At 37.8% G+C, this 16,812-nt stretch overlaps 1 protein-coding gene across 1 annotated transcript; it reads left to right on the forward strand.

The window, feature by feature from the left end:
- The first annotated feature begins 10,778 nt into the window (after positions 1-10,778).
- LOC116265412 (AT-hook motif nuclear-localized protein 23-like) lies at positions 10,779-12,411 on the forward strand. The gene is made up of 2 exons (XM_031645994.1): positions 10,779-10,855; positions 11,045-12,411. The coding sequence occupies exon 2, from the start codon at positions 11,118-11,120 to the stop codon at positions 11,988-11,990; it is 873 nt and encodes a 290-aa protein (XP_031501854.1). The 5' UTR covers positions 10,779-10,855; positions 11,045-11,117; the 3' UTR covers positions 11,991-12,411.
- Positions 12,412-16,812: the final 4,401 nt, after the last annotated feature.

Below are 16,812 nucleotides of genomic sequence, written 5' to 3' on the forward strand. Positions count from 1 at the left end.
ATGCCCAAGAACCATGTTCAATTTATACATGGTTTAGAAAGAGTTTACACTGAACGCTTACAAATCAAAACTTAAATATAGATGGATTCATTATAGTTTCCTGAAGAATATATATACCCTTAGAGAACGCCATTTTTAGTCTGTAAATGAGCTTCTTGGAGTGGCAGCTCAAGCTGCAGCTAAAATTGGTGAAATAGCTAGAAGGAACTTCCCATTAAAATTTCTCACCAAATTCCTTAAATCCGGTACAGGGCTTCTACAGAATAAATGGATAACTCATCAAACAGTTTGGAGAAAGCAAAAAACACATGCAAGCATGATTATACTGCTCTCTCCCACCCCACCCCCCAGCCTTATGTGCACTATCATTTGTCATCCAAGCAACATGTTTAAATGGTTCATATAAACATATGTAGGTGGTTTATCGACTTTAAAACATAATTGATATTGATTGTTTCAAAAACTTGTTTTTGTACATGTTGACGATGTATGTCATGCACTCTTACTACTCTTCATATTTCTTCATGCTTATGGTTGGACGGCTTATATCTATATATATATATATATATATATATATATATATATATATATATATATATATATATAAGCGTGCAACAACAGATTCTTTGGTGACAGGAAGGCTGGCCACCTTTAATTTTGAACATTTCGAGGACGATCTTAGCCATAGTGCTTAATTTTCTGATCCAAATTAATCATGGTTATGTCTCTAATCTGGGGGTTTAGCTGCACAGATGCTACTAAATCGAAATCTTTTTTTTTTTTTTGCCTTTTTTTCTTTTGGAGGAAACGTGATACCAAACGTGCATATGTTGGTAAGAATATATATATATAAAGCCAGAAAGGTGTTCAGCATGCTATAAAAGGACGCATATATACCTGAAAGCATGTAAATGAAAAAACATTTATATTATGCCACCAAACAGTACCAGATACTGAACATTAGATATTAAAATAGATGACGTACGAACACGAACCATCTACTTCAGATACGATTGAAGTCCTCGAATAAATCTCCTAAAATGTGTTATATCCTCTGTTTAAGACCTGCTAAAACTCATTTTCAGTTAAAATTTTGTACATGGCTCAGTCACAGTTGATCAAGTTTTCGGAGGGGCAAAGCGGATCGTGTTTTAAACTGTCAAGTTGTCTGAGTTTAAGCAAATTCACAGCCGGTCCTCCTTCCTCATCATATTGATGCATCATTATGATCAACATAAGCACACAGACAGACAGGGAGGATCTGGTCCAATCCATTCAAACCAACAAAGCGTCTTTGCTGGTTTTCTGTTCTCCTTTTCTTTTTCTTTCAATAGCTCTGGTGGCTTGTACTTGGAATTCATCGATACCTACAAAGTATGGAGAAAGAGAGAGATTAAATTATGACAAGAAACAAGATGGACCATTAATGTGATTAAAATAAAAACCCATCAGCATCAATCACGTGGGCACATCCTAATCATGGTTGAACACTCAATGTAACCCTCAGTATCTTCCATTTTCTTAATCTCTGGCTTTTATTAATTTAATGTCCTTCCATAATCAAAGTGATGCCTTGGTGACTCTGTAGACTTTCTTTAGGGTGCCCTTGATGTGGTCCACCTATAAAAGTATCTGTTCATGCCTAAACCTCTTTATTTGATTTGCCAACCCAAAATCCCAAGCTGGTGATCCTGGCATATGCCATTTAAAAGCAGGTTTAAAGCGCTAGTCAACACCCTCAAGATAATCCTCCAACCCCATAGAGAAGCAAGTTTCAGATATTAGCCTTTACCGATGTCTTTTTACGGTATGTCAGTAAACATGAAGCTTTTCTGTCAACTTTCTCTTACCATCGATGTTGTTTAGTGTCATCGTCGTGATCTAATCAGTGAAATTGAAATTTTTACTGACGGCTTACTTTTGGCCCCTCAATAAAACTTGGGTCTTTTGTAGTGGAATAATCAGCTTTTGCTCCTGGTTGAGTTTTGCTTCTTATTACTTATAAGAAGATGTCTTTTGTGATAGTTGATTAGAACTGGTTGGTTACAGTCAACAAATACAGACTGGTTTTGAGTTGATCTCCCGGTTCTCAATTATTTTAGACTTACTCGGTTTCTATCTTGAATGTAGTGACTTTACTGAGGGAACATTGTTCCATAGTGCTGATGCTTGCAAAACCAGCAGATTTCAACAAGAAGCAGTCATATAGATGATCACAATGCTAATGTTTGGAACGATTATGCCGGAACATAATTCTTCGATGTACTTGGCTAAAGTATAATTTTGTCAATTTATTGCTCCGCATAACAATGTTTTTCATGTGCAGTTTCCAATTAAGTCTCCCTTACTTTACAGTCAAATGCTTTTTCACCAAACTTATAAGTTAAATCATTTACTGATCATTTGAATTATGAGAGTTGGGCTTCTCTCTATACGAAGAAAATAGTAAAAGGTGCAGGTATACTCCAAATTATATCTTAGTTGGTTGGCATAAAAGCAGCAGCAGAAGTTGAAAATTGTTCACCTTGTGTCCGGAAGGAAAGAATTAATTTTTTTCGGTACAAAATGACTGTTTTGAGCACACACACAATAATTGAGATAACTATTCAAATACGCTGTTCATGTACATTAATAACTGTTAGCTTGCACGATCAAGAAACTGCATCTATTGCATCTGTGTACGCTCGTGCACAGGTAATGCATGATGTTATAGATGCGGGGATGATGTATGTCGTATATATGTTCATTGATCATGTGTACATGTGAGTGTTTTCTCATATTATTAGGCGAACTTTGTTTGTTAGTTCTCTGATCATGATGTTGGATGGGATTCAAAAATGCATGATAAGCGACTTGAGTAAAACAAGGAACTCACTGCAAACATGGCATAGCAACATAGAGGCCCTCCTGATACCCAAATCATCAGGTGTAGTTTGCTCCCTTTCTTTCAACCCCAACTCAAATGGCACAGTTAAAAAAACAGAGAAAGTAAAAAAAGGCAAAGAAGTTTTGAGTTAAGTCAAGAGATCTAAACATGAGGTGATTCTCCTATAACAAGTTAGGAGTCTGCTCAAATTTATATATATGCAATAATAATATATATATACCTGATCATATGTCCATGCTATATGTTCTTTCTCTCAAACAACCCACTAAGAATTGACATGCGCCTTTAAGGTGTAAAATTTTCCAAGCCGACACGTGTCTGAAAAGCATCGGTTAAGACTTGATCTATGGTCTTAACTTGACACCTTTTAACAAATTCTGCCTGCCACCTGTTGTCTAAGTTGTGGTGGTCTGGGAGCCCACAGCTTGTTGATTATCACCATGGTATAGAGGTCTGTGCAATAAAATATATTCAATTTTATGGGAACAAAGATGAACCTTAACAAGATCTATAACCAAAGTGGTTGATGGAGCCATGAAGGAGTTCCTGTCAGTAAAAATTTTAGTGACGCTTCTCCCTCTTCACTGATGTTTTTTCTGCACCAACGGATAGTGAAATTATTGTAGTTAGTCATGTGGGTGTTACTCGTTGCTTAAGGCAAAGCTGTAAGTGTACAACCTGGGGTTGATATGAATGATCTGTTTCCAAGAGAGGTGAGGTCTGGATTTGGGAAAGGGGAAACTTAGCTTCTTGTGCAATTAAGAGGCCTTTTCTTATAATCTCTTAACTGGAGACGATCTTTCTAGACTAGCAGCTAATCGAGGAAATTAAAAAGAAGAAAATTGACAAAAGTTATATTCTTTTAAAAAAAAAAAAGTAGGCAAAATTAAAAGAAGGTGATATTCTTCTTTGGGTTCTTTCAGAGGCGATTATGCTTCTGTCTGACCCCATGTTGTTTTTCGTAGGAAAAAGGAAGCGGAAGGAAAGATATCAATTTGAGATTTTTGCTAGCATTATTAGATATTGGACAGAATATTTATTTAGCCTTGTGTGGAATTAGGAGTTCAAATAGACCTCAGTTGTATTTGACATAGCCAAAAAAGAAGGAAATTACCTTAAATCCATGACCCAACTTCTCTGACCCCCAGTTAGAATTGCGCATAAGAAACAAGCAATCGTTATATGAAGATCTACAAGCATTTTTTTTACTATTCTTATCCTTGCATGATATACATTCAATGATATGCAAGTGCTACACATGCTTATCACCCAATGTTTAAATAGTAAAGCAGTTGTTTTTATCATTGTTGTTAAGATCAGTACTGCATATCTACTGGCTGATCAAACACACCGTATCGATCTGCAAGTTTCCCACATGATAATATATATGGGGCCCAATACCTTGTTGAAGACCAGCTGATGCCCGTATTGGCCAATACAACTCTATATTGACTTATGTATTAAAAAAAAGTAGAAGTTTTGAGTTACTTTTTAAGGCCGATGCATGCAATCACTGATACCCAGGATTCTGATACTAGACAGATACGAAGATTGACAACATTTGTTTTATTAATTCGAAGTATGGGCATTTATATAGTTATTAAGCATTGAGTTTGTAAAATAATAAGAAATGACAAACTAGGATGCTCACAATATGTAACATTAATCACTTCGGAAAGATTAATTGAGTGCATAATCTATTTTAGCAGTTGTATGTTAAAGATAATAAAAACTTCAGGGCCTTATGATTAGTAAATAGTGTTCAGCGGCAGGAGCTCGGTTTCTTTGTCCATGATCTTGCCTACCTTCTTTTTGTGCATGAACTATAAATATACTGTAATTTCTTAATCTTTAATCTTGTGGCTGGGAATACTAAACTGTACCAGATGCGAAAACGTTTTTATTATGCATGGAGCGAATAGGATATGAAATAATATATTTAAAATGACTGTATTCATGATATGTCTCCATTAGAAGAGGATATGGTTATGATTCCGCTTATAAATTAAATACCTAGGCCTTTGAGCCATGTAATAAATTAAAGAAGCTTATATTTATTACTCCCCACATACAAAAAAACTATTCAATTTTCAATGGATATTAATTAATATTTCTAAGCTGTAAGATAAGAATTTCATATCCAACTTGTACGTTGAGGCACATATAAGTGTCCAACATCAAATGATTGAAAAAGAGAATCTTCTCAAGATTTGTGGCTTCTAAGCTCCATATATAAAGTTTTAATAGGGGTCCTGAAGGGACATGCAAATTAATATAGATTTTTAAGTAAAGTTAATTATATGATAACCAAGAGCTGTTAACTTTTTTAGAAACATTTACAATTCTCGGTCTATGTGGTGCCTTTAAGGTGTAAGACAAAAGTGAAAATTTTATTATATTTGATCTTTGCACCGGGTAATACTCAAAAACGGCTGTGTCCGAATTGATGGCTATTTAAATTAATATCGCATACAGTCAACTTTTAAACTATGTATGTGATCCAAAATTTTATGTCCTTTCTTTAATATATATATATATATATATATATAATTTAAAATATGATTCACTACTTACAAACTGCAAGAATTCCAACGAGATATAAATAAGTGTGACTGATTAAAAAAACAAGATTAGTTCTGCTTGATCTATGTATAACACCTTTCTAGCTAGGTGGAATCAACACAATATTAGAGTTTCTATAAAAAATATATATATAAAGAAAAATAAAAACTGTAATCTACAAGTGAAAATGATGATTAGGAATTCCGGACTTTGGATTCCCTGGAACAACAGCCATTTTGTTTGGCCAATGTGCTGTTAAAGAAATTGTCTGGGGACTGTATACTTTGTTGATAATTAATTGGGAAAAGATCAAATGGAATGTAAGAAGAGTCATGTGGGCCGGGCTTAATTAGACAGATAAGAAAAAAATCAATAAGTTGATTTGAATTTTGAATGAAAATAAAATTAAAAAATGTGGGTAACCCTTTATTTAAAGTTCTGATATTTCTTTGGTGCTCTATAGAGATGCCAATTTATATGTCTTGCCCAATGTAACCGCATACAGATCTTTATGTCTGATCAATAAATTAAACATGAACCCATAAAAAGAAGAATCAATTAAACTACCAATGTATAATAACCACGTCCTTTGCATTAAAAATTGCCTAAACCAGACTGTTTAAAATTTAAAAGACACAAGTTTGAATTTTATATTCAATCCGTTTACGCATAAAGAAACTTGTAAAATAAAAAATAATACGAAGTACTTAATTTCCAAGAACGAAGGTAAACTTAGGAACCAATAAAAAAATTTATGGTCGTTGTTTATTTTCATTATTTACTTTGTTTTTTATATCTCTGACATGATAATAAGAAGAACGAGTTGACTCCAATTTCAAAACTCTCTCTCTCTATCTCTCTTCTTGGGAAGAATCAAGAAGCGGAATCAAGAAACAAAATGAAGATGCTGCACCTTGGATTTTGAAATCATGCACAGGTGCGAGCCAACAGGAGAAATAATGGAGGAAAAAAGAAAAGGACAGAAAGAGAATTAGCCGTCTCAATCCTGCCCACCATCGAGAAAGATAAAAGGTGGGGAGAGGAGGAGGAAGCGGAGACAGAAAGGAAGGCGATCATTGTACTTCGTCTCTGCGTCCAAGTTTGGCATCAGATCAACTCACAGCTACGCTGCAACTCCACATCTGTACAACCTGCCCCCAACCCATTATAGGAGAGAGAGAGAGAGAGGGAGATGCGGTCTTTGATGACGTGATGAGAGCGAGCGTTGGTGAATGGTCCAAGAAATGAAAGAGACCACTTTCACAAGGCAACAGTCTCTTTCTAAAGAGAGAGAGAGAGATCTGGAGAGAGAGAGGAGTTCTCTCTCTGTTAGCGTGTAAAGGGCCAAAGGCCTAAAATTCCGTGACGATCACAGAATTTGGCCCAAGATCATCCCTTCATCTCTCTCTCTCTTGCTTCTCTCTCTATCTCTAGAGGAATTGAGTTGCAGGGAGCGGCGTCCAGGGGACGGGGTCATTTGGGGAAGGACAGCATGCCCAGGTTTTCCGGGCGGGTTGACCAATTCCCGATGAAAACGATTGCTGGCTGGTGGCCGACAAAGTCTAGGCTGGACCCTCCCTCCACACGTGACCCACACTCAACCAAGGCACCTAGCTGCACGGTGGGGTCTCATTCGCCCACCATCCTCTCGCCGCCGGCCGCCGGCCACCGACTGCTGCTTCCACCACCACCATCCTCAGAAATAGGTTAAAACTGAGGCACCAATGATCGTTTGTCTCATAATTAAGATGCCAAATTAATGGTGTTTGAAACTTTGAACTCATCACGACCCACCCACCAACCAGGGCCTTCCCACTCTTGTTCATACATGATATATATATATATATATACACATAATACTTTATTATGTAAAGTACTGTGTGAAATATTTTACATAAGAAATCTGGGACAAGTTTTTTTGGAAAACATGTCAGCTCCTGTTGAGCTCATTAATTACTTAGTGTTCTCAAGCCCGGCTGCTTGTAAATGCATTGTCGGTCTGTTCTCACAAAAATTTTCAGCCTTACTGAACATGACCTAGGAAGATCTATTTGATGTGTTAGAGTTCCTTCACAGGTCCTATTCATGAACAATCCTTTGTCATTGTCGTCTCACATCATGCCTTGCCATAATTCAACACCAACATTATCACTGCCACCACTGTTACCATCATAGCCTTAATTGGCCGCTCAATTCCTTATCAGTTCATGTGTGATAAGCAGGAGCGGAGCTTTATGGGAGCCAAACAGTCTTACAACTACTAAGTAAAAAATTTTTTTAAAAAAAAAAAAATTAACAGGGGCCAACCACTAACTTTTTAAAGTTTTACACAAGCCAAATTTTAAAATTTTAATATATAAAATTTAGATTTTCAAAAGTTGAGGGGCGGCATGGCTCCCATCGGCGAACCCCCTTCCTTCTGGCCCAACTGATAACACACATGTCGGGACCTCGGGGGCAATTAATTAAAACTTTGCAATTTGGTAATTGAATCTCGAGAACTTAAGGTTCACAATCATTCAATATCCCCTAATGATTCTACACTTTTAGCACATATTTACATGCATTTGAACCGTTTAATAAAAAATGTCTGCTTTTGATCACTTAGCTATTCTCTCTTTTCTTACAAAATTCAGTTTGTTCACATTTAATCTTGTAAGGAAGTGTGTAAGGAAGTGTGTAGGGCGGCAAGGGGCATAGTGTAGTTGGTCAAACTGATATCACATAAATAGCGTGTCATCCGTTCTGTTTTCATGGGCAGTACTATGCTCCTGTTCCATATTAGGTGGAGCGTTCGCCTCATAGACGCCGATGCTGTTCTAGAGAACCCTAAGAAAGCAAGAGAAAGAGAGTGGGGGCAGGGTCTTTGGCTCTTTTCCGAATGGTGGGTTGTAATTTTCTCACTCACCCAGATAGTGTATACGGCTGGAATATTCCAGCTGATATTTTCATAGTGGTTCAGGGCTGATTAGAGGCAAAAACGCTCTTTAATAATGCTCAGATTCGGCTTGCCAAGTAACATTACCAAAGCATGATTGTACATCAGCTTGGCTCATATGGACTTTGTTAATATACAATAAGCACATATATATTACATGTGCATATTGCCTGTTTCCTTGTCTTTACTGTCTATGACGTAGTACCTTTCCATAATGTACGTGAACATTATTATGCATGTCATATATGTTGTATGCATTTGAAATACTCAAAGATATTATGCCATGTAGATATCAAAATAAGATTATGTTATCAAATGTTAACAAAACCACTTCAAAGGATTTGCACCAAATAAATTAGGCTCACAAAAATATAATTCTTTTTAAGTGAGCTTGTTGTGGAAAACAAACAAGTTCCTTTAATGGCTTTACGCAGTTCTTTTGGTGTGTCTGTGAACATGCTTTCACACTTAATGAATAAGCTTGAGGAAAAGGCTTGTTTAGGAGAAGAAAGAAAAAATTTAAACTTCAACGCCAACCCATGTAAAGAAAGAGTTGGTGAGGTATAATTTATGATTGAACACCAATGGGGGTCGTAGGTATGACCCTGAATTATATTTTAGGTCAGAGAGAGAGAGAGAGAGAGAGAGAGGAACGGCAGCCCACATTTACATAAAATAATCCAATTGCGACTATGTAAGATGAGAACAAAAGCCACTTCTTTTTCCTCCAAGTTGAAATGCTTTTTCTTCATTTTTGTTATTTAATCCCGTTCATCGTCAATTTGACATATAATGTAATTGGAGAATGCATGCACGTCGCCTTCAATTGACCTCAGTGGGAAAGGCCAAGGCCATGAGAACATAACCGCACCAAACTGACCCTTTCTACGGCTCTAGAAGGGACCAAGTTGGTCAGGATGACTTGACCCTGGCTTGACCTAGGTGTGAACGTTCATGTTATCATCTTGTTGGAGCTTTAATTGCCTCATTCAGCAACCCAAAGGCAACAAAAACACAAGAGGAACAAAAAATATTCGAAAAGTTTCCGAAGTTTAAACCTCAATATTGCAATGTGAAAAGATCAAATACATAGCTGCATGTGTTCCAATTGAGATTGATCACTCCTTATTAAATCCCAACAACATAAACGGCAAGTTTTGTTTTGTAAAATTTGCCAAGGAAAATAGAGACTCTTATAACTCGACTACCAATTAGTTGGGTAACTAATATTACTGGTGGTGGATTTGAGTTCGCATGTTATGATATTGGTAAGAAACATATATCCATTCGTAATGGATTTGAATCTGCACGTAAAGATGTTGGTGAGAAACATGCCCTCATTGGTAGCCCCGAGTGGTGTTCTCCAGCAAGCAAGTGGCTAATAAATAACCAGACATTGGTTCAAGCGCTAGGGGCGTTCACATCTTCCATGAAATTGGCTTGTTTGGCAAAGGAAATAGTGTATAACTATTTCATCATGCATGTCTCCTAAAAATTAAGATAGATTTATGGAACACTTTAAATCTGTTCCAAATTTTTTAGCATATTCATGAAACAGTTATAAGTTGTTCTTGTTACCAAACTAGTGAAATGAAGCAGTGTGGTCTCTAACATAGGCACATCCGGGGAAGAAGATGAAAAAAGTGGGGATATACCAAACAGCATGAAGCATTTCTCTTCTTTCACCTGTCATCATCATCAGGATCCAAGTCTGTTGTGAGTGTCTTATAAATCTGCCACAAATCATTAAGATAGGGTTCATGGAACACGTGTTTAGTATTCCATGAATCTACCCAATATTTGAAGTAGATTCATAGGACACTCGTTGAATTTTGTCACTGCTACCAAACAACCCCTTACGATTATTCTCTCATACTCCGGAATAGTATCTGTTACCTTTTGCTATTTAAAAGAATAACATCCATGAGAATTGAATTGATGGCGGACTTTCACTGGTCTACCAGCCCTAACCCCTCAAGGCAAAGAAGAAGGGGATTTCGACAATCACTGGACTTCCCATGATCGATACTAGTACTACTCAAAAACACACTTATTCATTCATCACTAATTGAAATGGTTTCAGTTTTTGTATCTAATTCCATGGAACTGAGATTGGGATGCCAACTATGTAAGATGGAGAGTGTTGGGACAACTTAGATGTCTTAAGGCATTTGTTTGAGGCAGCAGAAAGGCCAAAGCATGAACCGGTGACGACAGAGCAAAGAGACAATGTGGCTCCCACCCGCCGCACCTCTCTATCTCTTTCTCTCAACCCCTTAACCTGAAGGCTGACCCGCAGGTGAAGATGCCCTTAACCACAGTTAACTGCGCTCCCTCTCATTGGATGGGTTAATGATTAAAAATTCCTCCTCACTCAAAGTCCTTGTTCCGGCTCTCATGTCTTCCTTCTTTTCCTTCCCCTCTCACGCACAGACGCGCACAGTGTTCTCCACCATCTCTCAACAGTGGTAGAGTCCGAATCCCCGTGCTCTCCATCTCTCTTCTTCTCTCCCACCATTTTTTTATATTTCTTCACACCCACATAGGAGAAAAACAAACACGCACAGAGAGAAAATTCAAAAGAAAGCAGAAACTCCCCTTCTTTCTCTTATTATATTTCTTAGTTTTTATTATCTCTGTGTGTTTTTTTGTTTTAGTTTTTCCAAGGAAGCCGCAAAATCAGAGAAAAACAAATAATATTGTTGCTCTCCTTGGATGTAAAAGAGATCCATGGCGGGGCTCGATCTCGGCACCGCGCGCTTCGTCCACCATCCGCAGCTGCACCACCGTCCGGACCTCCAGCTGCAGCAGCACCACCACCCCGCCGACTCCGATGAGGACGGCGCCAGCCAGGCCGCACGGTTCGCGGGGAACGAGGAGGACCAGATGGGTGCTTCGGGCGTTGGTGGGGGAGGAGGGCTCGAGTTGGTGGCCTTGTCCGGGGCCGGAGACGTTAACGGCCGACGGCCGAGGGGAAGACCGCCGGGTTCGAAGAACAAGCCCAAGCCGCCAGTGATTATTACAAGGGAGAGCGCCAACACCCTGAGAGCGCACATTCTGGAGGTCGCCAGCGGCAACGACATCTACGACTGCATCACCAACTACGCCCGCAGGCGGCAGCGAGGCGTCTGCGTCCTCAGCGGTAGCGGCACAGTCACCAACGTCACCCTCCGGCAGCCCGCCGCCGCCGGAGCCATCGTCACGCTCCATGGACGCTTCGAGATCCTCTCCCTCTCCGGGTCGTTCCTCCCTCCCCCCGCGCCCCCCGGCGCCACCAGCCTCACCGTGTTTCTCGCAGGCGTTCAGGGTCAGGTTGTCGGTGGCAGCGTCGTCGGCCCGCTCATCGCCGCCGGGCCCGTCATGGTCATCGCCGCGTCTTTCACCAACGTCGCCTACGAGAGGTTGCCACTGGAGGAGGAGGAGCAGCCGGTGCAGATGCCACCGGCCGTTAGCCAGCCGCTTGGAATACCAGGCGCCGGAGGCCCGTTCCCGGACCCATCGTCAGGCTTCCCTTTCTTTAATTTGCCGCTCAATATGGGGAATTGCCAGTTGCCGGTCGACTCACACGGTTGGGCCGGCAATTCCAGCCGGCCACCCTTCTGAAGAAGGCGGTGGCAGAAAGGAGGAAGGATGAAGCCTTCTTCTTCTTCTTTTTCAACTTTTTGTGTGTGTTGTTGGGGAATTTGGAATGTGGGGTGTGAATCGAGTTTGGAAGAGAAAGCAAAGGAAGGAGACTCAGAGAGAAGGAGGTTCGAGTGGTGTGATTTGACATGTAGCAGAAGATGCGAGATGGAAAGATAAGAGCTTCTATCACTTCTGGACGGGAATCATGTGCTGCTTATGGGATCATCAAAGGTTAGCATGCAGATTCACGGATTTTGTTGTACAATAATTTTCATTTTTATTTTTCCCTCTCTCTCTCTCTCTCTCTCTCTCTTAACTGGCTGGTGGTTGCTTTCCTTTTCCTTCTTCCTTTTATGTATCAAACACTTGTGTTTCATAAGTAGCAGATTTGAGCGTAGCATCTGTTTCTGGATCACCATCTTTCTTGTTACATGAGCATTCATCATTTGATTCTTGGAACTTGTTCTGCAATTATGGCCATCACTACCCACATACAATAAGTCTATGTTGTGAGTGTGCTGTTGTTTCCTTTCTTTTATTGGCCCCAGAAAACTAGGTATATCAATGATTTCACTGTAGAGCAACCATATATGAAAGAACAAACGGCAACCATACTGGGTCTCCATGTGGATGAAGAATGGTCTCCAAACTAAATAGTTAATCTCTATTACTTGTTCCATTAGAAGTCCAGATCGAGGTCTTAGGGATGCTGTTTAATAGTTGGATGACAGTCTTATTGAAGTTTGTGTAGTTCAGTGCAAGGTTCTGCGGTGGTGATTGTGTGTATTATATATTGTTTCTTGCCATTATGATTATGCTTTCTCTCTTTGTTTATTGATTAAAAAAGGGTTAGGCACTTTTAGTACTGTTCTTTGGCTTTAACCAGTGGACTTTTATTCTCCATAAGCCTTTTAATTTGCTTCGGTTCCTCAACGTGATTATATTATGTAGAGCTTTTCTGATCCCTAATAAGTACTGCAGGCTTTGGTAGAGCGGCCGTTTTCTCCATACATGCCTGTCGCTCTAATCAAGTTAGCAATTTCTTGGAAAGAAACATTTGAATCAGTTGCAGGATTGCTTCGGAACACTAAACAAATGAAAAAATAATACAATTCATGTACATATTTCTTGGTTAGTTAACATCCATATCTTCCCTAGGCTCAAGGTTCAATTCCACCTGAAAAAAGTGCGACCAAAGGGATAACCTACATGGTTTTTCACTCATCCCCACTCTTCTACCGACTTCCTTTTTTTATTAAGTAATGAGATATAAATCACCAAGGTTCGACAAAGATGGGCAGAGTGGATCACTTGCATGCATTCAGGACATGAGATTCTCCATATTGATAAAGAATATATTGTTTTGTAGTTAAGACTTGCAGAAGAGCCTTGTGGCTCGGAATTAATGCTAATATCTGCTCTATGTATCCCAAACTACCATGTTCCTGAGTCAAGAACGTCTGGAAAAGGCATGCATGCATGATTATAGTTACCAATTTCACTACATGTAAAGAAAAATGAATAAATATAATCTTTATAAGTTGTGGAGAGAGAGAGAGAGAGAGAGAGAGAGAGAGAGAGAGATGATAAATAGTTCAGATTATCCTTGAGAAAATTAGAGATGATTCATTCATCCTCCTGAGAAATTAATCGGCGATTCATTCATCTTGGTGGGATCGAAAGATTTTTCTTTTGGGGGTGGGAAGGAAACTGTACTGGAATTAGTGGACCATAGTTTATGTTTCAGTATCATGACATACGGAGTTTTTTTGTTGATATTATTTTTTTCTATTATAGAGCGTCTGCTTAACATTCTCTAATTTCTATTCTTTATTATTTTATCCTTGATTTCTTCGTTTTTGTCAGTGTGATTCTCAATCCTCTTTGCTCTGCCCGAAGAGGATATCTGTGTCTATAATTGCGGTAGTGATGGAGACTTTTAAGTTTATGTCGAAACTTGGAGCTTTAATAAGAAGTTTCTAGTTAAAGAAAGCAAAACTTAAAGAGCAATACTACGTGCATGCTTCAGAACAAGTTTAATTAACACTACTAATTTGAATCATTTGATCCTTTCGGCTCCTCTACATGTTAACTGTTGACCATTTCTGAACTAATCTCTGATGAGATCAGGTGAAGCTAGAACACGCAACGTATATGATGATATGATCCTTGCACTCTATATAACATGTATACATGAATGTATGTGTATAGGTATGTATGCATGTATGTATGTCAGACTTTCATTATTACATGTTAAACGCTTAAATGACTTGGAAATTACAATATATGTCAGAATCATCATCCATTCTCGAACTTTTAACATGAGAGGTTATGTGGTTTTTTATTATAGCAGAATGTATTAATGTTAGAAGTGTGGGAGTCTACTAACTTATGAATAGTTTTATATATGGAAGAACTTGAAAAGGATATGCGTATGTATGGTCGTATTGGATCAGCTGACCCCGTTCGCTCATGTTAAGGCATCTTAAACACTAGCTTCTGCGGTAGTTCATATTCACTGCTATGGATCACATCGGCTGTTGCCTGAGGTTATATATCTCAACTCTTGGAAGTCACACCCCCTTTGATAAGAAAAAATAAATATTTCATCAGTTATTAATTACAAAAAATTAATATTAATGGAATTTTCCACGACACGATCTCAGAAATGTAATCGCAGTAATCTCAATGGCATCACTATTACGATCTTTTTTTTTTCAAATATATAGGTCTGGCGATTGCTTGAAGGTACAGTATATCTTGAACAATACGAAGTTAAAATTTTTAAAGAAAAGCTGCTTATGTTGGTAATTTCCACATGGTTCTACGTGTTACTGGTTTGAAGAATTTTATAATTATTGGTTAATGTGAACGCTTGTTTCTCTATGCGAGAAAAAAGTACCGTTTCAAATCTCCATCATCGTGATCAACTTCTTTGAAACAGTATCGTTCAAAAGCAAAAGTTTGCTTTAAGATACTTTTCTCTAGTCTCGTGCATGTATGTATAATGATTCCACGAAACATTAGTCAATTATCTTTTCTGTTTTTGGTATGTTGGTAAGTTACGTACAACATTTTTCCTCAAGATATGTATATTAATAATAGTTGTTTGGGGATCTCTGTTTTAGAGGAAAAGGATGGTATATATTGTTCTAACTGCATAAGATGCTAATTTTCTTATAATTTTATCTCTGTGTAGAATATTAAGTTATGAGTTAAGGTAATTTATTTTTTTAGTTATGCACATGAAGGTTTATCGAGGACAAAAATTTCTGATCATAAAAACAAAACATGCATTGTTAGCGATTACCTCTATGGTATAGGCGACACAAAACTAAAACCAGAATTTCTAAGCTGAAAAAATACAAGTTAAACAGAAGCAACAAATCCTTCAAGCGCTAAGCTGAGCCAAAGATCTTTCAGATTTCCAGTATGGAGGATCTCTCTAAGAGCATTCAGCGTTTAGGCCTAGATAATTTAGTTGTGACGGAAGATAATTTAGATAACAATGTCTATGTATTATAACCACAATCATCCTACTTTTGAAATGTAATATCTTTTAATTCATTGTAAGAAAGAGAATAACCATCCTGTATATGTGATTACAATCACAATTATCTTATTTTCAAATTAATTTTCACATCTCAAGAAGCCATAGGATCTCTCTCTCTCTCTCTCTCTCTCTCTATATATATATATATATATATATATATATATATATATATATATATATATATATATATATATATATATATATATATATATATATATATATATATATATATATATATATATATATATATATATATATATATATATATATATATATATATATATTACTGGTGCCTGAATCTTTGCAAACAAGTATATTTACCAAAAAATCTTACCTTATGACAAGCTTTCAAGCTTCTTCATATGTATCTGGCACATTCATTACAGTTTTCAAGTGCATGCCCATGTGTCATACTTTTTTAAGTTTGCAACCCACTCAGGAAAACGCATCTACTTATATCAAACTATGCAGGCAGATGAGCTTGTAATGCTTCATTGACAAGTATTCGAATTGCTGAAATTCGATCCACTTGTATGATATTATCTCATAAATTCAATAAATAGACTGATCCAAATCTTGATATAAGATACACGTTTTCTGTTAATTGAACATGATTAATTTGAAGATGAAGTTATTAAAAACGAATGAACATCATGTTTCTTGTGTGTCACTCAAACACAAAAACGGGTTTTTAAAAAAAACTTAACTTTTGAAAAACCAACAAGTCCCCGAAGAGTTAGTCCATCTTTGAGTTACTGTAGTTGCAGTTTTCCTAGACTCTACTTGCTAATTGTCCAAAAAGGGAACAAAAATCTACTCACACAAATACAAATACATAAAGACAACATATATGCTGTTAGAAATCTCTCCCTAGGCTACTAAACTCACATAGCAGCAATGAAACTATGATCCACTTGAAAGGAAAAAACAGCTTTTCATTGACGAAGAAGCACGAAAACAAGAAAAGGCATTTACATCACGCGGATTACGCATTAATTTTAGCAGTATCGTCACTATCAGATAGAACAGTAGCATGAAAGTGAGGTTTTGGTTCTACCGACAAAGTCACAAAAGCCCATCATGAAAAATGTGGAAGTTGTGAAGGCCCGGCAAATTGAATCACAAGTAAAGTTAGGAAGGAAGCACTTGTCCATCATTTACCATCCATAAGATAATTGGTCCAGATGAACAATTAAATCTGCCGCCCAGTGGAAGATACGATTCTAGCTATATTTTTCTAGTCTTGTT

This window comes from Nymphaea colorata, chromosome 12, assembly GCF_008831285.2.
Source record: "Nymphaea colorata isolate Beijing-Zhang1983 chromosome 12, ASM883128v2, whole genome shotgun sequence".
NCBI classification, from domain to species: Eukaryota; Viridiplantae; Streptophyta; class Magnoliopsida; order Nymphaeales; family Nymphaeaceae; genus Nymphaea; species Nymphaea colorata.

Excerpts from the sequence above, each read along its gene's own strand:
- LOC116265412 (XM_031645994.1), top strand. The coding sequence starts at position 11,118 with ATGGCGGGGCTCGATCTCGGCACCGCGCGCTTCGTCCACCATCCGCAG.